Raw genomic sequence first — 20,554 nt, forward strand, 5'->3', positions numbered from 1 at the left:
GCACTAACGACGAGTATTAAACTTTTCAGCACGCGCGGCTTGGCGCTCCTTCTTGGCGAGACGCTTTGCGGTAGCCTCATCCATCTGGTCTGATTGCTGATCTCCTCGGGAGAACCACGACATGACCAGCGGTCCGAGGAACATGCCCCAGACCTTGTACGTTGCAAACACAGGAATCTGTCCAACAAGAGCGAACGATTGGTGAGGTGAGAGGTTTTGCAAAACTTCCAAACCCAAAGCGCGCAAGACCATACCACAGCCCAAATCAACCATGCAGCGTTAAAGAACACAGACAGAGCCTTCACTGCGCAGTTGACGTAGATGACATCTTTGTAGTACCTGTTGCAACAACCAAAATTGAGCTCTCGGGGGGGGGGGATTTTGCAACAACCAAACAACCAAACAAAAATGGTCATTGACTCAAGCCAACAAAACAACCACTGACTCGGAAAGACCTCCAGCATCCAAGTCATGGCCAGCATCAAGGAGCTCGCCTGAGGGAGAGAAGCTTGCGCGACCGCTGGCAGCGAGCAGCGAGTAGCAAATCGCATCCGATCCAACGACACCGGCAGCAGCCACCTTCGCCGTCCAACCGCGCGCGTTCACCGCATTTTGTACCAGAGTCCGCGACATGTCGTTTTGAGTGGCCAAACTGTGAGTTGCTGTGTTCATGAAATCTGCAACCCACAAAAACATGGGCGGGATTCGTTACCCAGATCCACGTTGACATGCTGTCAAACTGCCATCCGATGCGCACGAGCAAGAAGAGCACCTGAATTGTTCAATAATGAATGCAAGGGGTGAGTTTTTTTTTTTTTTTTTGCTTTTGCGTGAGTGGATCACGACCTCAATGGCAGGCGAGAGACTGAGAGTTCAATCTCGAGTCAGTCAGGGTCACTCGGTGGGCCGGTTCGTCCAGACCCGGACCCGGACACACAGACAGACACTCGGTGGGCCGGTTCGTCCAGACCCGGACCCGGACACACAGACAGACAGACAGACAGACAGACAGAAGCACTCTCGATGGTTGCAATGATTGCGGGCTTACAAGCGAGATGAGCACAATGTTGAGGTGCAGCGACAGGATGCGCTTGTTCGCCTCGTAGATGCGCTTGTTACTCGAGTTGGCCTGCGTGAGCCACCAAAGCAGCAAAACACACAACGCAGGCGATCGTCAGTGGATCAGCGTAAAGCAAAGTGGACCACGAACGCAACCGGCAGTGTTTGAGCCAGACTCGAATTGTAATGCTCGTTCAGTGAAACGGCCTCACCATTATGACTGTGCAGGAAACAATTTAGACTGAGCTCGTCATTGTATCAAGAATAGAACAATGTTGCACAGTCAACATAACAATGCGAGCTAGAAGTTGCTACAAGGCGGCCAAGCGTACAATTTACTCAAAAACAACTCAACCGCTACGATCGCCCCAAAAGTCGCTCAAACAAGCCAGAGTTGCGCTTGATCAGACCTTCCAGACATTGCGCAGTGTCGTGCATGCACGCGTCGAGTGGAAACTGGCTGGTTAGCTGCAGCACTGCCTCATTCGACACCTCGGGAACCTTGCTCACACCGCACACGACAACAACCGGCTTGTTGTATTGACGCCCAAGATCCTTCACCTGGCATGCACCCAACAAAATGAGCGAGTGCAAAGCTTGCGTGGAAGTAGCGAGCAAGTAGCCAACTGCAAGGCGCTTACATGAGAGACAACCTTGCCGCTAAATGTTTGCGCGTCATAGCTTCCTTCGCCCGTCACAATCAAATCTGCATCTGCAATAGCACGCTCGAGTCCAAGCGTGCGGCTCAGCAACACCACTCCCTAAGAACCCTATTGGTCAGTGTTTGTCGAGTCGCCGGGTGTTTTTTCTCCGAAACCTTTCCGCTTACTCGCTGAAGTTCGGCGCCCAGCACGGCCGCAAAGCCTCCGCCTACGCCACCTGCGGCGCCAGCTCCGGGCATGACCTCGACGCTGACTCCCGTCAAAAGTTCAAGATGTTTTGTCAAGTTGACCATGCCGGCCTCCAGCTCCACCTGCAACCAACAAGAACAGTCAATCGCAAGTCCAACCAGGACACCGCACAGCTCGCAACTGCACACGCAACAAACCTGCTGAGCAGCGGTGGCTCCCTTTTGCGCGGAAAACACGGCAGTCGCGCCTTGCGGTCCGGTGAAGGGATTGGTCACGTCGCAAGCAACACGCACGACTCGATCGCTTCGACCCAAAAGAACTTGTCGGGCACGCGCAGCCCGCGCTGCGACGCTCATGGATTGCATTTCAGCCCAGTCGCATCCTGGAAGCGACAACCGTTGGATGTGCTGCAAATCGCGACCAGTGATTTGCTCAGGTGTTGCCCGATCCCTCAGCTCCACCTGCAGCCCCAAAGCGTGGAGCGCTCCGATGCCACCTGACCCGACAAGGAAGCAGAGTAACGTTCAGTGAAGTTGCAAGTGCAGTGGTGAAGTGAAGGACTCTCACCGTCATTCGTGGCGCTGCCACCGATTCCCAACAATAGCTCTGAGCAATCCGTAGCACATGCCGCCTATGAGAGTGAACGAACACAGGAAAGTTAGTGATGACAGAGTAGTAGAATCGGAATTGCATTATTCCCCCCTTTGTTCTTTTTGTTGTTGGCTCTTCCAACCTTGATGAGTTGCCCCAATCCCTGTTAAAACCAATCCAGAACACAATACATCAGCATTACAACGCTTCAAGATCAGACATGCACGAATCCCCTCCCCCCTTTTGGCTCACAAAAGTGGACGCGTGTAGCGGGTTGCGTTCCGCGGCAGTCGTCAGTTCCAGGCCTAACCAGCATCCATCGAAAAGGATGAGTCACAGAATGCAACCCTAAGACCCAGCCCAAATTACTCGCCATGCAGGTACCTGAAGCAGCTGCCATCTCAATGACCGCCAATCGTTGTGAGTGGCAAACGCCAATTTGGCCAGTGACCGGCTTTCCGTAAGGTCCTGGAACAACGCCAACAATGAATCAAAAACCAGCATCCATTGTAACCCCCCCCCCGTCCTGACTCATATGCCACGACAATTTCATAGATGCGGTGCTTGTGCTTTTGGAGAAGACAAACCTTTGACCTGAACTTGTTGAATCTCGAGCTGAAGCGGAGAGCGTAGACTGTCAATCCAGCCATCGCCGCCATCACTCATGCACATTTTGGACACGATGCAATCTGACCAAATCAAACAAACACAAAACAAAAAAAAGAACAAGGATGGATGTTCAGACCAAGTGCAATGATGATTTGGACGCTGCAGCGTTACTTGGAAGCGCGTGCTGGAGCGCCTGTGCGATCGCTGCATTGACGGCAGGACCGGCGAGGCTCTCCTTGAACTTGTCGCAGGCAACGAGGATGCGCATCGGCTGCGAGCGCGCCACGGCTGCCATGCTTGTCGAGGTGAGTGAGATTTGGAGCGTGAACGAGCGAGAATTACAAGGACTGAGCTCTGTGCTCGGAACACAACAGCTCAGAAAGTGATGAACATGTCATACAAAATATAATGTAAGAAGTTGTTGAGCATGCTTGTGATGGCCATCGTCGCATTGGCTCAGAATGATCGTCCAAATCAAGCTCAACTCAGTCCGGCTCAGTTCAAATTTTTCACTCTCGCGCCGCTCTGACCCATCACGACGACAATGAATAAGCTGCAGCCTCTGGGAATGCAATCTGGCGTCGCGTTATCATCATCCTCCGCTCAGGCTGTCTCGGCCGCTGCTGGGATTGACGCGGACGTGCTTGAGCGGCACCCTCACTTTGCGCGGATGGTCGAGGCGCTGCTTCAAACCACCGCGCTCGTCAGCGGCAGTACATCAGCTGGATCCCTAGGAGGAGCAGGCATTCCGCGCGCGACACACGAAGCACTGAAGCGGGTAAAAAATGAAAAACGCACCCAAATCCGCTCAGAGATTGAGAATTGAGACAAATCTCAGACAATCTCAGACAGAAGAAGAGGGAGACTTGAGATTGACTTGCAATCCAGCTGAGGAGTGAGTGACCTTGAGTGATTCGGGGGCTTCCGATTGGAACAACCAAGGACAGGAGGCGGGTGATTGACTGAGTGACAATCAGACTGTTCAACTCCAGAGCCATCACTCACCACTCCATCCACTCGTCATTGCAAAATCCATCGTGTGTGTGTGTGTGTCCAACGTTGCACAGACGCGGGCAGACGCAGACGTCCAGCGGCAGGCGTACCTCGAGGCTGCGTGCGTCTACAGCGAACTCGAGGCCGCGCTGCTCGTCCAGCCGCAGTCCAGCGAGGAGCAGCGAATCCAAGCCAACGCTGCATGCATTGAAGCAGCGCAAGTCGTGCACTTGTCACCGCGGGATGGCCGTGGCAGCAGCAGTCAAGCCTCGGACGATCGCCAGTCCACGAAACAAGCTGAATTTGGCGCCAAATCCGCTCGTCATTCGGCGGGAGAAACCCTGCTGGGACTAAGCTCGGCAGACCTCGCACAGGACGCTTCCGATGTAGGTGGAGAATTCCCGGGCTATGTATCTTGGATTTAACAAGTAACCTGGCTTGGGAGTTTCGTCTCACTGATCGGTTTTGTTTTTGGTTTGGTTTGTTTCCTATTACTTTCGGAACTGCTGGGGAAACTTCAGGAACTGGCCGCGTTAAACGGAACGCTGGTACGACAAATCGAGGCGCAGATTCAAGACAAGTGCTCTGCCTTGTTGGCATTTTACACACCTGTTAGCAGTGGTACAGTCCGTAGCTCGAACTGCTGCATGCGTTTTCCGGTCATTTGTTCTTGACTCTTCCTCACTGCTTTGCGTTTGATTCTCATCTGTTGCGGTGCAGCAAGCGGAGCGCAGAATAGTACCACGATGGCTGCACGCATGAGTGCGTTCGTGGATGGAGTCCAACGCGACCAAGCGCTGTTGCAGCAAAAGCAAGACTCGAGCACCAACGACTCGCGTCCGAACGTTCAAATGGAAGCCTATTTTACAGTACGGCTTGAAGTTTCAGAGGGAGTTTGTTGATCGCCCTGGTAACCCTTACCTGACTCACATTACTCTCTGTTTTTTTTTTTCAGGCCCTCCTGCAAACGCTTCGCACAATGCACGAGATGGTGTCCAAGCACCTCTTGGGTTCACAAGCGCAGTTCGACGCAGCAACCTCAAAATGGGCTGCGGCCAAATGCGAAGCGATGGGGCTGAAGCTCAGGTTTGTTCAATTCTCGTGCATTTTCGCCTCCTCTGTGATTTTTCTCATTCGATCCATTCTCATATCGGCTTGAACAACGTTTCCAGTGTTTTGGCGATGCAATTAGAGCATGATACTTACACGCCCGCAACCTTACCTGCCCTTGCACTCCTAAGGTAAAGTCAGCTCAATTGATTATGATTTGTTTTTTCGCTTGCAATCCCATCTCTTGAAACTCACTTACTCGCGTCGAGGGCTCTGCAGGGATTACGTTAGCACAGCGTTTGTCGAGTCTCGCACCGAGCGCGACGCCAGTAACCGAATGCTCGTCGCGTATCAATCGATCGGCTCCAAATTCACCGAACTCGTGCGCGAGTACGGGAGTGTGCTGGAGGAAATTGAAAATCGTCGCTGGGCGCTGGAAGAGCTGCGACGAGACCAAGCTCCGACGCATTTCTGAGAAACGGGTTGTTTCAGTTCTGGTGTTTGTTAGTCGAAAAGAAACGTTCTTGAAAAAAACAATCAAATAATGTTACAACACAGAGGCAAGTTTACAGTTTTTAAAATAAAAACGTGAATAAAAAAACTGAGCTAGCAATGGCAACTCTAAGGGAAGGCAAACGAAGTGCTTGAGAACGAGCGATTGGCCTTGGACTGCTGCCAACTCGCAATGAGTTGCTGGATGTCCGCCTTCAGCAGCGGCTTGCAATAGAATCCATCCATTCCGTTGGCAAGTGCACGCGGAGCTTCCCGAACAGCACTATGAGCACTGGCGCCGTAGACTGGAACGTGAGGAAGGCCATTCTCCTGCTCGTACGCTCGCAACTTGGCCGTCGCGGCATAGCCATCAAGTACCGGCATCTGAAATACGACATAAAACAATCAGACGTTCCGTCAGCTTTAATAACACCTCAGCCAGCTCCCAACATATCCAACTTCTTATGTCCTACCTCAATGTCCATCAGCACAAACGCAAATCGCCGGTCTTCGCCCCGCATCCAGCGTTGCGCGTTGTCTTTAAATTGGTCGACAACTTCCATCCCGTTACTAACAAAGTCGCAATCAACTTGCATGCGCGACAGCAGCGCTGAAAGCACGCGCGTGTTGAGCTGCACAAAGACACCAAGAATCAGTCAGTCACCAACAAAGCCAACAAAACTAATCAAGCTGAAATTCCCCCCCCCTCGGCTCTCTCAAACACATACCGGATTGTCTTCGGCAACTAAAACCAGGGGACGTGCAGGGCTGTCTGTCGGAAGTGTGAACGCAGTAATCATGGACTCGTTCTGCACAAATCCATTGGACGCCGCCACTGGCGGAACAGGCGAGTGAGAAGTCGCACTAGATCCGGCGGTAGAACCCAGCGCCGTCTGACTTTGCGGGGTTGCTGCGGCGGCGGAAGCGGTCGTTGCTGCAAAATACTCATCGCTGGCGGCCAGATCGTCGTGCCAGGCGACGCTCGATAACGGAGCTCGTTGGGCAGGTACATTTGTTTGGCGTACGAGCGACGACTTGGATGCTGGGGACCGCGAAACGGAGCCGGGACTGGTTTGAACACGCGTCGCAGATGCATGAAGCACAGGTTGGTGCTCCATCACCGTGGACCGCCGCCACGAAACAACGGCGCTGTGCTTGGCCTCCCACATCAGCTTGTGCAGGGCCTCGACCAGCGCGGAACGTCGAACGGGGGTCCGCAACACTGCGCAGTACGACGGCAAGTCCGTCTCCAACGGCCGGTGTGAGCTTGCATCCTGTGAGCCTCGGGACGCGTGCGGCTGCACCTGCGGGAAAACCATCGCGCTTTTGGTTGGCTTGATCTGGGCTCGCTCTTTGAGCGTCATGGTGCCAGTCATGCGACGAGAGGGAGGGCCGCTGTCCGTGCTTGCCTTGTTCAGTGAGTGAGTAGCGGCACCCTGCGGACGGTGGCAGACAAGAATCATGCACCGAACACGCGCCCAGAGATCGGGCGAAGCACGAAGGGCTTCCAGAAAAGAGTTGCAGCCAGCAGGCATGGACGCTCTTGAGCTGATTGACGCGCTGCTGCTGGTTCTGGCACTCCCGATGGAGGCATCGACGCGACCACGAGTGTCACGAGTGTCACGAGAGTCACGAGTGTCACGCATGTCCCGCGTATCCCGCGTGTCTCGGGCCTCTTGCATGTCCAGATTGGAGGTGCGGCGAAGTGCGGGCTTTGGGCTGGGCGATCGAGAGCGCGAGCCACGCCACTCGTGCGAAGCCACTTCCAAGCTGGATGCCGCCGTCACGTACAGATCGGCGCTGGTGTGTCTAGAAAGAACTGCTGGAGCTTTGGGTGGTTGCGGAGGTAGGTCGTAGATGAACGCTGCGGGCGTGTCGATGGTGGCGCCGCGCCGAACAGACTTTTCGCGGTTTCGCGAGATGCCTGCCGTCGTGGTCGGAATGGCCAGAGTGGCGCGAGAGGAAGGTGCTGGGGCCACCAAGCCTGAAGCTGGAGCGGTGGCGGACGACACGCTCGAGTGGGTGCTCACGCCTCCGATAGAAGTGGACGACGCGTCGCTCATGCCGAGCTCGGGATCGTGTGTCGAAACACGGGAACCGCGGCGTCGGTTGGGATCAAACATGCTGGGCCAGATGACCTTGGGGCGGTCTTTTGTGTCGCGCGTTTGGGAATCCTTGCTCTCGCGCTCGCGCTCACGCTCCCTGCTTTCGCGATGCTTGGCGCCCGAAGAGCCTGCCCCTTGTTGCTCCAAATGATCCGATACAAACACGAGAATTTTGGTTTGAGAGGACTGGGCAAGCTCGACCACGTATTGATACGCCGCCGTCGTCGTCGGAAAGCTAATCACATTGGGAAAGCCCAAGTCGTGGAGCGTCAGCATGAGACAACGAGCAAACATGCCCGTCGACTCCACAATGACGCATTGTGTCGACCTGTCCGTGGAGCAATATCGGACATAGCGCTCGTGGCATCCAGCGAGCGAGTACTGGCAAGCCACGCCAGTCGCAGTGAAATGGCTGCAGCTGAAATCCAAGTTGCTAGCCGACGGCGGTAGTGCGAAAGCTGCACCAGCCGAGCTTCTAGAAGTGTCAACGGGAGCAGCTTGAGGAAGCTGGGGAGCTGCTTGGGCCATGTCCAGCGTCAACTTGCTGTCGCGATGCGTTAGAATTGGATGCTGTTGCTGGTGGTCGACCCCAGCGCCGTGGTCGAGTTCGGGAACGCATGCTAGAGTCGAGCTGGACAGGGGCGCCTTTTGCACCATTTGGGAGAGCGGATCGTACTCAAGAAGCAACGGCAGTCGTTCTGGTACGGGCTCGTGGTCGAGCAGAGACTGAGCGTTCTTGGTTGGCGACGTGAACTGCACCGTGACCGTGCCAATGTCCGATGCCGAGTGCGAAATGGACGCGCGGCTTCGTGTACCGCCCAACGCCACGCCACCGTGATGGTTACTGCTGTTACTGTCGCCCTCTGAAAACGGCTCGGGGAATGGAAAGAAGGCTGCGGGCACGGATTTCGTTGCCAAAGGAGCACTTTCGCGTGCAAGCTGTGTGCGTGCAAACTCTGCCTGTGAGCTTGTCGTCGAGGCAGAAAGGCCTGCCGGCTCCGTTTGCTTGAGTTGAACCAAACTGGGCTGCTGCTGCTCCTGCTGCTGTTGCTGCTGCTGCGTCATGTCTGGTAGTTCGAGGAATGGAGGATTGGCCGTCGCCTTCTTGAAGGGAATGGCAAAGACAATGGTCGTGCCTTGGCCTTCATGCGAGTCAACGAGCAGCGATCCGTCCATATGCTGAATCAGCTGCTTGCAAACGGCCAAGCCCAAGCCCGTGCCCGTGACCTTCTTTTGCACCTCGTTGTCAATCTGGAAGAAACGACGGAAGAGCTTTTGCTGATCGCTCGTCTTGATTCCAATGCCGCTGTCGGCAATGCAAAACTGGTAGGTCACAGTGCCTTCATCCTCAATCAATCTTGCAACGGTCAATGACGCGCCGCCCGTCGAGGTGAACTTGCAGCTGTTGGACAAAAAGTTGAAAATGATCTGCGAAAAAGAAGATCAACAAAAAACACACAAAGGAGGAGGGCGGGAACAACGAAAACAAGTTGTGAGTGGCTCTGCGCTTTTTTTCACTTCAACGCAACTTGAAATCAACCGAAAACGCAAGCAGAACAAGCGCTCACCTGCTTGAGACGACCACCATCTACCATTAACTGGTACGTCTCGTGCTCAACGAACGAGAAGAGCTCGAGATTCTTGCGATGGAAGGCAACCGCCAGCGTGTCCAATGACTTTTCAACAAGCTCGGTCAAGTACATGGGCTCGGGTCGCAACGTGAGCTTGCCGGCCTGGATGGTAGACATGTCCAACAAATCGTCAATCAGCACGCGCAATTCCAGGCCAGTGTCTGCAATGAGTCGGATAAAATCGAGCTGCTCGCGATCGGAGCAGCTTTCTGTCAGCAACTGTGCAATGCCAACAATAGCATTGACTGGCGTGCGCATGTCATGTGCCCTAAGAGACAAAAACCAACGGCAAGTCGGGAAAGCAAAAAAAAAAAAAAAAAAAAAAAAAAAAAAAAAACAAAACATCAAAAAAATCAAAATCAAGTCGCTGCACATTACTCTTTTCCTGCTCCACATGTAACTCATTGAAGGCAGACGGGGGGGGCGGCCTTACATGTTCTCAAAGAACTGCGTCTTCAGCTGGTCGGATTGTTCGTACTTGCGGGCGATGGCCACGGCAAGAGCAGCGTCGGCAGTCGCAGATCGGAGACAAAAGTCATGCCGGTGAAGGCGCTCATTTAAATAGCCCTGGAAGGCAAAAATCAAGAGCGCGCAGAAGAGGTAGACATTCTCGGTGACGTTCGAGCCGGTTTCTTGAGCATAGTGGCCCGCGTTGAAAGCGACGAGCACGGCCGCCGTACACAAAGTGGAGTACATGATGCGGAGACGCACCACGCACCAAATGTACGCATAGACAATCAGCACGAGGAGGGCGACAACCGGACTTGAAGGGTCGTTCAACTGCCGAACAATGACGAACGAAACGCCGAGGACGATCAGGAGCTGCGTGACAATGGCCGAATAGTGTCGCTCAAAGAAGGCCGTTTTGGAGAGGTAGGTCGCAAAGAAGAGCAGATAACTAATACTGAATGCCCGGATGACGAGAGCCGCCGCCAGCAAATGCGTCTCGTCAATGTTAAACCAGTCAAAGAATGCAAAGGCAAACATGATGATGGAAACAACGAAGGCGGAGGTTCTCCAGAGCGGCAACTGGCGACGGCAGATATGATCGGAGTACTCGCTTTCGGCGGCAGGGTCTGCAAAATTCAAATGCACGGGGTGCATCAAGAATGGCTTGCCAACCTCTTCGCTCTGGTGAGCGCGGTTCCAGCGCCGAAGGATGCGTCGGAATCGTCGGTAGGGTCGTGACAACACTGAACAACATGTTTTCGACCAAGACCGTTTGGTTTGCTGTCTTAGACGACGACGACGGCGATTGTTGCTCCTCCGCCGCCGCCGCCGCCGTCGATCACCCTCCCCGTCTGTTTCGTCGTCGGTACGACGATTTCGGAGTTCAAATTGATCGGTTTGGGAGAAGGAGTGATCAGCATCCGAGTCTGCACCGCGATCGGAAGAGCTGCGGCTCCCGTATGTGGAGCAATCGTCGCTGTCGCCGTCATCGTCGTCGTCGCTGTCGTCCATAGAGTCTGAGCGCGAGTCGACGTCCGAAAGCGTAGATTGGCTGGTCGCCGTGTCTTCCGACTCTGATCCTGAGAACGAATGGCTGCGATTCGGCCGCCGTTGATGCAATCGCTGGCTTTGATCGTCGTGCTGAAGGCTGTCTGATTGGCTGAGGAAGGTGGAACTGTCGGGCGATTTGGGCTGGCGGCCAGCAGCGTTCGTCCGGCTTGGTCCCGCGATGAGTGGCTCGGTGGAAGCGACCGAAGCAGAATGAGCGGCTGAATCTTGTGGGAGTGGGTTTGCGTCCAAAGGCGCAGAGTAAATGACGCGTGGTGGCAGTGCTGCCACAGCAATCGGGAGCGCTGTGACGGCATGGTAGTTGGAATGAGATGCTGAGCCTCGGAGCGCCTGGCCTGGGCTGAGCGGGCTGCCCGTGTTGTAGCTGTAGCTTGGCGAGACAGTGTTACTCGTGCTATTCATGGCTGTGCTTGTGTCTGTCTCCATCTGGAAGCTGAACGATCCTGCTGGAGCAGTCAACCCAGCAGCTGGAGCAGCTAGAGCAGGACCTGCGGTATTAGGTGCAAGATTGAGTTTCGAATTGCCTTGATTTGGGTCGCCTGAATTGCCTGGATTGTTCAGAGCGCTGGACTTGCCGGCCAGCACGAGCGACCGCGCGCTGTGCTGCTGCGCAAAGACAGCCGGTGATGATGCTTGAAGCAGTGGTGGCGGCTGGTCGCTCGCAGGCTGCCGTGCCAGGTACTGCGCAAAGAGCAAATCGCTTCGGCTGCCCTCGCTCGACGCCGAGCCAGGCAACACGACCATCACATCGCCGCCGCCATTGCCATTGCCAAGCGCAGTGTTTGTGTTGTGCCTCGCTCTGGTGCCAGTGGTCGCTCCTGTGCCGTGGCTGCTGTTCAGCTGCGGAAGAAGCGTTGTCGGCGCACCTTCGCGGTCTGAAGCCGCCCGACGACGCCGTCCCCTTGAAGCAGTCGTGTTGCCGCCATTGCCCGACCGTGATGCACTGCCTGTCGCAGCCATGGTGGGTGACCGGGTGCTGCTGTTGCTGTTGCTGCTGTGCTGGGCTGCTGCGGGCTGTTGCTGCTGTTGCTGCTGCCATGCGAATGCTCCGAATGCGTGTGTCGGTGAACCAGCAGCACCACCAGCACCAGCAGCAGCGGCCGCACTGTCGTCGTCTGCACCTGCATCTGCGAGGACGACACGCAGCGCAGGCGTCGAGTGGCGGGACAGCATGGCTGCGGTCTGCTTTGATGATGAAGGTTCGCTCCGACCCTCCATCATTGCGGGAACTGACTGGCTTCGCGATGGATGCTCAGTCCTCTCCTCGCTCTCTCTCTCTCTCCCCCCCCCTCTGCGCGCGCAAGCTCCGTTGAGTGATTGAATGAGTGCGTCTGCTACTCTCTCGCGTAGCTGACTGAGAACGAGTGGTCGTCGCTTGTCGAAAGTGTTGGAAGGTGTAAAAACCCTCACAAAAAAAAAAAAAAAAAATCTCACGCGCTGGATGAGAAGGCGAACAACTCGGGGACTATCAGGATGACGAATGAAATCGAGCTGAATGAATGAGAAATGAACACAAATGAAGAGAGAGAGAGAAAGAGAGAGAGAGAGAGAGAGTTGGACTTGGATTTCGTGAGTCAGTAAAAACAGTCCTCGTTTTCAAAACCCTTAAAAAACCCGAAAAACCCTAAAAACAAGGAAAAAATATCGAACAACACTTTGTTTTTTTAGGTCTTTTGCTTTGTTTTTTGGGTATCGTTTTGCTTTTTGTAAGGGTTGTTTTTTTTGTTTGAAATGTTCGTGTGTGAATCGAGTTTCCATGACGAAACGGTGATCAACGCGTTGTGTTGCACGAGCCAGATAGATAGACAAGCACCAGACGGACATCACACATCACACATTGCCATCAGGGAGCAAGCAACAGTGAGTGGGTGCAGCGCGACCCCCGCAAAAGCCCCGATTCGTTTCCCTCCTCGCTGGATCGCCCACTCATTCCCCCCCCCCACCCTCCAACCTCGAATAAATTCAACAGACAACCCGCGGATCAAACATGTACGATGCGTGTATTATCAAAATTAACCATGTTGCTGGCTTTGCTGTTCCAATTTTAAAAAACAATTTGCAGGTCTCATCGAGAAAATCAAAATCAACGCGACTCGCGATCGGCACGCGCTTTGCGTGTTGGGAGTGCGTGCTTCTTCTGAACAGCATCAAACTGCGCCAGCAGTGCGCCAAAGTCCACGCGCCCTGCAGCAGGTGCAGCAGGAGCCGGAGACTTGGGTCTGCACCAGATCGAACCACCAACAACAGAGAGAAAAATTGAGCAAACCATGGCACTCGTACTGTCAACCCCCCAACGCACGGCAATGCCACATACCCAGCAGGAACAGACGAGAAGGCGTAAATGTTGGGAATGCACTTGAGTCGGTGATACAAGGTCTTGAATGCGGCACTTTGAGGGAGGAGCATCAACAACCCATACAGGCTCTTCACGAGGAACGGGTGTCGCTCAGGTTCAAGCAGTTGCAATCGCAAATCTAATCCAAGAAGACAAAGTCAGAAAAATGAAATAATGCGAGCGGGCTCGCTCCAAAAGCAACGCACAGGTGAAAATCGGCGACTCGAGCAATTGAATCAGCTTGTCGACTTCCACAAGCAGGCTAGCTGTCACATCGAGGTCACCGCTGCATTCGCAAAACGCAACAAACAAAACAAAGATGAGCCTAAACCGCACAAATCACAAAGAACAGTCGTCGTCTCGACAACTCACAATCGTTGGATGAGATCGCAAGCATGGGGGTACACTTGGGCCAGGTAACACAAGGCAAACGTGGATACTGGATTGTGGCACCAGCAGTTGTACAGGGTTTCAAAGAGCGATTGGTTGGCCTGTTGTTGTTTGACAAAAAAAACGAAAAGGCTAAGTTGCGCAAACAAGCAAAACACATCCAAGCAAATGAAAGGCCCCAAAGGAACTTACCGCGACCTCCAGGTTTTTGAAACGCTGTCGGAAGTCGGTCAGCTCGGGAGCCGTCAAAAGAATGAGGGTCAGAGACTGAACCATACGCGAAGCAAATTCCAAATCTTCCTCGCGAAGCAGGATATCCGCAAGAGCGCGGAAAATCTTATCGGGATTGAGCAGCAGGCACAATTGGCGAATAATGAATGGGCCACGCTTCTCCATCAGCATGCGATCTGTGCTGAACAGGGAAAGAAGGCTTCGCATAAAGTTCAAAAAGTACTCTGTGGTCGCCTCTGGCGTGCTGCGGTTTTCATTGGGGGAATAGGAAGTGATTTCGGCCAAGACCTCCAAGTCTAGCAGTACGACCTGTGACCCGAGTGATAGTGACACAAGTGAGTGAGGGGGAAGGGGGAAACAGAACAACCAAAAATGCAAAACCATTTACATACCTTGTCGGAAAAGTCGGACAGCGTTTTGAGCAAGGCCGGGAACAATTCTTCCACGAGCGCAACAATCTGAGGCGACAAGACACAACAAGTTAGTGATGGCCAAACTAAAAAACGTTCGACCATGATTTAAGACTCACCTTCTTGGGTGCCTTCGAGTGGAGCATCAAAATCCAACGAAGCGCCGCTACGCGTGTCTCGACCGACTCGTTGATGAATTGGTGGGTCAGAACATCGACCGTGGCATTGATGTGATCGTCAGCCGGCTCCTCCTTGCTGCCGCTGGCTTGAGACTCTCGCGTCGAGATCTCTTCCTCGGTGTCGCTAATTAACTTCATCAAAGCCTTGTTAACGAGCACGGCCGCGTCGCGGATTTCATCATTCTCGTGCGCAAGGCAGGGGAGAATGGCGCTCAGCAACTTTGCATTGAATGGCACCATGTTTCGCTTTGCGAGTCCGATAAACTCGCGAATCCAGTTGAGGGCGGTGAGCTGCGTGAGGTAATCTGGGAAGCATGCAAAGGGTGGTGGTGGTGAGTCACAGAAAACCAAACCCCATTTGGCAAAAAAAAAAAAAAAAACTTTCAGACCAAAAACTAACCCGTGGCAAGACAATGCTTGACTAGAATCTCAACCATGGCCGCAAAGTTGACATCGTAGGCCGTCTTGATCTCGCGCAAAAACTCGCCAAGCGCAGTCTCGGTCATTTTGCGAATCTCCTTGCTGGGCTCGCTGAGAATTTTGAACAAGCCGTCGAGAAAGTGCGGGAGGTAGAACAGCATGTCGATGGTTTGGACGGAATCGAGAGTGATAATCCAGTTGACAAGGAACTGGCGCACGTATGGGTGGACAGTGTTGATGCGCTCCTTGAGCAGCGGGATGAACTTTTCAACGTCGAAATTGGTGCTCTCCGTCACAACGTCCTTGATCAGACGGTCGAGCAGCTCGGCGCCGTTCTTGACGTTCAAGTCGGGGTCGGCGGACAGCTTGCTGAGACCGTCAAAGATTTCGTTAAAGTAGGGCAGCACGTCCCCTCGCGCAACCTTTGAAATGTTGAAGAGCGATTCGCAAGCATAGTAGCGGACTCGCGAGTCCTGGTCCGAGAAGCACGACAGCACGGGTGGGATGAGCTCTTCCAGGTAGAACGTGATGCTCTAATCAGACGGGTTTTGGTTGATGCGATCGAATGGTTGACGGGCAAAGAGAGAGGGCGGACGAAAACGATTGGAAGCAGCGACGGGAGCGTCCACAAACCAGCGCCATCCAAGCCAAAATTCAAAATCCAAAATCCAATAATGCAAAAGCACAAAACCAATGAACAAGTGATGTTTGAGTGAGTGACTGGCCACTGGTGCGTAGTGCGGCGCCATTGTCATCAATCGGCAATCCCCAATCACTATCTTCTCCCCCGTCCCTCAACCCCACCTCCGCGGCTGCCTCGCCCCGTTTACCTGGCCAAGCGCAATGGCTGTGGCTGCAAGACCAATGAGGCCACCCTTGCGGTTGTTGCCGTTCGCAGAGAAGGCAAAGTCTTGTCGGAGCAAAGTGATCACTTTAGCGATCTTGTTACTATCCTTGCTGTCCTGCAGCTGGCGAACAATCCTAAGGAAGGACGAGCGCAAACGAGTCGGATGGCAGTAGTACAGGAGTGAGGTGCATTGAGATCGTGGCAGTGTCAGCGGTCGAGCAAGCCCCAAGACGATCCAAATCCAAAAGCAAAAACACAAAAGCAAGAGAAGGGTTTCCGTAGGAGAATTGTTTCATCTGATGGCGCAGAAGCCATACGGGCTGCTAACAACGTCGCCCTAGCAAATCATACCCGAGCTCAATCACTGTGCCCCGCCCACCCACTCTCTCTAATCTGTGACCTACTTTTCAATTTCAAGGGCAGCCACCTTCCGCTTCTCATAGAGCTTGTCGCTGAGTGCGCGCACAATGTTGGCGTTCAGCGGCGCGAAATCGGCGTTTTTGTCCATTGTTCAAAGCTCGAGACAATACAAAAAACGACTGCACCTCCCTCCCACTGTCCGGGGTGCACAATACGCAACGGAGGGAGACTTTTGCAAGCTGGAAGGAGAATATCAAATTACATGGGACACGAGCTGAACAAACCAAGGGAAAAAACCAAAACTCACAAAAATCGAGAAAATGAAAAAATAAATAAACGACCACTGTCCAGCACGAAGGCGCTCGACGAAAAGGCCCAAGCGAGGTTTGGCCAAAACGCGAGGGGGGCGGGGGCGGGAGCGGGAGCGGGGACGGCGGCGGGAGTTGAAATAATTAGACACGAATGAACGAATAAACCGAGAAAGAAAACTAGGATGAGGAAATCGCGCCTGTTGCAGGTTGCTGCTATCGCGTCATTTCGAGCACTGACGACGCGTGCAAAAAGTCGCTCGACTACCAAAGCAGGGTCAAAACAAAAACAATGAGTTTTCATCGTCAAGTGAAAAAGCAATCAAAAACACCCCCTGCCTCGCTTCCACACAAAACGCGTGATGATGGTACGTACGCCCGCGTCGGGGAGCAAGTCTTGAAGTCCGTCGAAAAGCTCTTGCAAAATGAGGCGCTCGCTGGAGTTGAATAAGGTGGAGTCGAGCGGATTCTGGCCGAACAAAATAAACGCACGTGTCAGTCCAAGTCAAATTACATGATCCGCTCAGTCGATGAAGCAAAGAAAGGGCCAACTTACATCGAACGCGGTGGATTGCTCCGAGCACAACAGTGGCTCGTGATTGGGCGACGAAGGCGCAGACAGCCCATGGAATGCCGACAAGCTTTGTGCATAATCGCCATTCTCGTGTATCGAGTGCTCGCCGTCAATTGGCGAAGTACCAATGTCGGATACTGGGTCGTCGATAAAGTTGAAAACTTGCAGGCTAGTGTTCAGATCGCGTGCTGTGTTCAAAGACAGAAAAACAAAAAAAGGAAGAAAGAAAGAAAATGAGCAGAGAAGCAGAAAACACATTCAAAAAGTCAGACAACAAGAAAAGAGCACAACAACTAAACATGCAAAACTGCTTCCTGCAAAGCAAAACTCACACGAAATGGCCGGGTCGAGCGACCCTACTATCTTGTCACTAATGGCAGTCAGTTGCGCTGATTGCAGCTTCTGGCCAATGGAAAAGCGCGTTCGTGTGTGTTCTGGCATGTACGACCAGGTCAGAGGTAGATCGCCGTTGGGTGAATGCAAGGGCAGCGCACTAGCTAGAACTGGCACAGATGACGAAGAATCAGCACGCTCAGTGATGGTTTCTATGATTCGTGGCCGCTTGCGGGGGCCGCTTGAGGCTGTATTGGTTGCTGCTGCTGTTGCTGTGGTTGGTGTTGATGCTGCTGATGCTGGAGACGAGGCGAGCTGCGCTGATGCTGCGCCTGCCACAGAGCTCCCTGACGACGACGTATAAGACAAGGACGATGGACCGGCAGCAATCACGGAGGGCAGGTTGGTCGACGAGCTGGCAATAATACTTGGAGACGATGCGCCTCGAGGTGGATCATCGCCAAAACCGCCAGAGTGAGAGTGGTTTTTGCAGTCGACACACTTGCAGTGCGCTGTGCATTGAATGCCAGCCTGGTAGCATTCGCAGTACCGCTTCTGGCAGTTGGATTTGCGGCAGTGGCACCCTTTGGAGTGCCGTGCCCAAGACTCTGTGGCGGCCGAGTTGATTTTTGGCCGGAAGGCGGCAGGGTTGCGCTCGAGCGTAGCATCCACTGCCTGCTGCCGAGCCTCCTGATTGCTTTCGTTGTTGCTGCAAGAGACGCACTTGCAGGAAGGGTCGCAGTACTGGCCACTGGCAAAGCACTCGCAGTAGAGCTTGAGGCAGCGCGAGTTTTTGCAATTGCAGGTTTTTTTGCCAGAGCTGGCGTTGGCGCCACTTGCTGCTGCCGCCGCCGCTGCTGCTGCCGCTGCTGCTGCTGCTGCTGCGGAAGCAGCGGCGTTTGCGGAAGCGCGACTGTTCGTGCCGGACGATGATGCGCTCAGCGAGGACGATCCGTACGACCCGCCAAACCCTGCGTTTGAAAACGAGCCGCCGTTCGTGGCAGAGCCTTGGGTGTACGAGCTGGACAGGCCGCCGGACGGATACTGCGCCGACGAATAGATAGAAGGCGCTAGGAAGGTCGACGAGCCGCCCAGCGTCAACTGTCGACTACTGGTCGACGCTGGCCAAGCCGACGATGCGCTTGATCCAGAGGTCGAGACCGCGGATGCCGCTGCTCCGCCCCCAGTAGCACGCGAGGATCCGTGCGAACGGGTATTCATGACGGAAAAGAAGGGGGGAGACGCGAACGGAACGGAACGGAACGAAAGGGAACTACGAGCAAACGTTCAGTGTTCTGTTCATTTGGGGGGGAAATGAAAAAGAGTATGGTCGTTAGTACACATCCAAGAAAGGTTGACAACAGTGACGGAAAGACGGTGGGCGGGTCGGTCAGCAGACTGGGTTTTTTGAATGCGAAATTATTTGTTGGTGCGTGTTGTGGACGAACTAAAAAGAAAAAGAGAAGGTTGTCGGTTGAGTTCACGCAGAGAGAGGACATGTCCTGGGAGCGCACGAGTTTCGGGCGAAATAATGAATGTTGCAGAGGTGTTCGCTGCCTGCGGTCGGCGAGAATGGAAGGGCTCGCTGCACGTCTCAGCAGGCGTTCGCGGTTTTTTTTTTCTGGTTTTTTTCTTGGTTTTGTAAACGACGAACGAGGACGTGCGAAAATTCGAGGCTTCTCGATGCGTGCAGCCACCACAGCCACAGCCCATTGCGTGGATTGTCTGTCGCGTTCGGGTGGAAGAGATGCAGGAAGAAGGGTGGTTTGCGATGCGCCGAAACAGTTTGGCGGTCATCATCATCGCCGAACCCGTGAGTCAGTTCGCTCGCCCAGCTCGCTGCGAACATGGCGGGTGCGCCTCTTTTTGCTGCATGCGTTTCGTTCCAATCCAACGCTGCTCCCCCGCGATCGATCACGCTGGCAACGCGACAACGAGTGTGGGGGAATTGGTTTGGCTTTGTCGCGACTTCAATACTAAACTACAAAAAAAAAAAAAAAAAAATGAACTGTTCGCGCTTTCTGGCGGGTTTTGCCAAGTCGAGCACAATCCAGCCATCGCCACCCAGCGCAGCTGCAGTGGATCTCACAGCCGTCTTTGCATTGGTCTCGCTGATCGTGCGACGTGCGCCGCGTCGGAATTGCAATTCAAAGCCGTTTCCGTGTTTTCCCGCCTTTTTTTTTTTTTTTTTTTTTCGTTTGGTTTTTTTTTTTTTTTTTCCGATGCTTTGGCTTTGGCTTTGCGCTGGTTTTTTTTTTCGTTTTTTTTTTTTTCCTTTTTTTTTTCTCGTCATCGGGAACAGCCCATCCAACCCGACAGGCCGCTCGAGCGACGCACTGCAGACCGAGCATTGCAATCACAGCGCGCACAGACGCCCGCGGGTGCAGCAGGCGACCGCACAGCAGCGGCACGGGAGCAGCCTGGCTGTTGTTTTTGGCGGCAAACACAAACCAGACATATAAAGAAGGACACCGCGCGCTCAGCTCGAGCGCCGTACTCCCGCTGCAGACCACCCCAGCCCCGCCCCGCTGCGACTCCGCGCTGTGGCACGATACGTCGATTGTCAGGAGAGGCGCACGGGCGAGGGCAGCCGGTCATCAACCAGCCCAGCGCAAAAACAAAAACAAATAATAAAAATACGAAAAAGAATTAAAAAAAAAACGACGAAAAAAGGCCAAAGCTGAGGATTGAACGCCGAAGCGCCGCGAGCGACCATGCAGGGCGCGATCTCACGCATCGCAATGGCCCGATACGGTAGCGCTTTTAGTGGGTGTGCAGTTGTGCGGGCGTTCAGCGAGAGGCAGCACGCCGAAGAGGGGGAGGGGAATAGAGAGAAACCGAAGCTCCCATCGCATCAACAACTTGCTTTTTGGAACAATGTGATCTGCTCAGATTGGTTGGGAAGAAGAAAAGGTGGGAATACAAAAAATAATAGGACTGTGCATGGACATTCGAATGGCACCTCGCATCCCAATTGATGGGGATCAGGATGAGTACGAACGCAGCGTTGGAACAAAAAAAAAATGCCGCCAAAAAATCAAAAGTTCAAACTGTTTCGAACAGCCAAATTTTTGTTTGTTCCATTTTTTTTCTTATTTAGGAGCGAGGGCTTTCGCTGTGGATTGAATGTGTATAGTATCTGTATTCGGAGTGTGTATTCGTCGCTTTGTCTCATTGAAGTCGATGACTCTGGTGTAGATTTGTGTTTTTGGTTTGAAACCATTTTTCTTTGTGTTCACAAAATCGTGCATGCTCGCGTTGGTTTAAC

General features: G+C 53.6%; 6 protein-coding genes across 6 annotated transcripts; 1 reads left to right on the plus strand and 5 right to left on the minus strand.

Annotated features, from left to right (window-relative positions):
• Nucleotides 1-3: 3 nt before the first annotated feature.
• On the minus strand, nt 4-1,313 carry CAOG_05804 (hypothetical protein; the record flags this gene model as incomplete). Its single annotated transcript, XM_004345344.1, has 6 exons — nt 4-177; nt 255-339; nt 446-579; nt 713-772; nt 1,049-1,129; nt 1,302-1,313. 6 exons carry the CDS (start codon nt 1,311-1,313, stop codon nt 4-6), a joined length of 546 nt encoding a protein of 181 aa, XP_004345394.1.
• Nucleotides 1,314-1,416: 103 nt separating this feature from the next.
• On the minus strand, nt 1,417-3,405 carry CAOG_05805 (hypothetical protein; the record flags this gene model as incomplete). The annotated part of the gene is made up of 10 exons (XM_004345345.2): nt 1,417-1,620; nt 1,701-1,820; nt 1,889-2,032; nt 2,108-2,406; nt 2,478-2,541; nt 2,644-2,664; nt 2,754-2,806; nt 2,886-2,969; nt 3,089-3,190; nt 3,282-3,405. The coding sequence occupies 10 exons, from the start codon at nt 3,403-3,405 to the stop codon at nt 1,417-1,419; spliced, it is 1,215 nt and encodes a 404-aa protein (XP_004345395.2).
• A 208-nt stretch (nt 3,406-3,613) lies between these two features.
• Nucleotides 3,614-5,714, plus strand: CAOG_05806 (hypothetical protein). Its single transcript, XM_004345346.2, has 7 exons — nt 3,614-3,888; nt 4,178-4,489; nt 4,625-4,724; nt 4,824-4,972; nt 5,059-5,189; nt 5,276-5,344; nt 5,433-5,714. The coding sequence occupies exons 1-7, from the start codon at nt 3,655-3,657 to the stop codon at nt 5,626-5,628; spliced, it is 1,191 nt and encodes a 396-aa protein (XP_004345396.2). The 5' UTR covers nt 3,614-3,654; the 3' UTR covers nt 5,629-5,714.
• On the minus strand, nt 5,658-12,408 carry CAOG_05807 (sensor protein GacS). Its single transcript, XM_004345347.2, has 5 exons — nt 9,815-12,408; nt 9,319-9,649; nt 6,374-9,178; nt 6,119-6,277; nt 5,658-6,029 (listed from the first exon to the last, which is right to left on the minus strand). Exons 1-5 carry the CDS (start codon nt 12,118-12,120, stop codon nt 5,775-5,777), a joined length of 5,856 nt encoding a protein of 1,951 aa, XP_004345397.2. The 5' UTR covers nt 12,121-12,408; the 3' UTR covers nt 5,658-5,774.
• A 477-nt stretch (nt 12,409-12,885) lies between these two features.
• On the minus strand, nt 12,886-16,240 carry CAOG_05808 (HEAT repeat-containing protein). The gene is made up of 10 exons (XM_004345348.2): nt 16,116-16,240; nt 15,695-15,845; nt 14,845-15,397; nt 14,385-14,749; nt 14,248-14,313; nt 13,817-14,164; nt 13,607-13,725; nt 13,441-13,520; nt 13,214-13,373; nt 12,886-13,118 (listed from the first exon to the last, which is right to left on the minus strand). The coding sequence occupies exons 1-10, from the start codon at nt 16,217-16,219 to the stop codon at nt 12,983-12,985; spliced, it is 2,082 nt and encodes a 693-aa protein (XP_004345398.1). The 5' UTR covers nt 16,220-16,240; the 3' UTR covers nt 12,886-12,982.
• A 236-nt stretch (nt 16,241-16,476) lies between these two features.
• Nucleotides 16,477-20,217, minus strand: CAOG_05809 (hypothetical protein). The gene is made up of 5 exons (XM_004345349.2): nt 20,153-20,217; nt 17,286-18,581; nt 16,936-17,141; nt 16,756-16,848; nt 16,477-16,643 (listed from the first exon to the last, which is right to left on the minus strand). The coding sequence occupies exons 2-5, from the start codon at nt 18,505-18,507 to the stop codon at nt 16,596-16,598; spliced, it is 1,569 nt and encodes a 522-aa protein (XP_004345399.2). The 5' UTR covers nt 18,508-18,581; nt 20,153-20,217; the 3' UTR covers nt 16,477-16,595.
• Nucleotides 20,218-20,554: the final 337 nt, after the last annotated feature.

Source organism: Capsaspora owczarzaki, assembly GCF_000151315.2.
Source record: "Capsaspora owczarzaki ATCC 30864 unplaced genomic scaffold supercont2.10, whole genome shotgun sequence".
In the NCBI taxonomy this organism is placed as follows: domain Eukaryota; class Filasterea; order Ministeriida; family Capsasporidae; genus Capsaspora; species Capsaspora owczarzaki.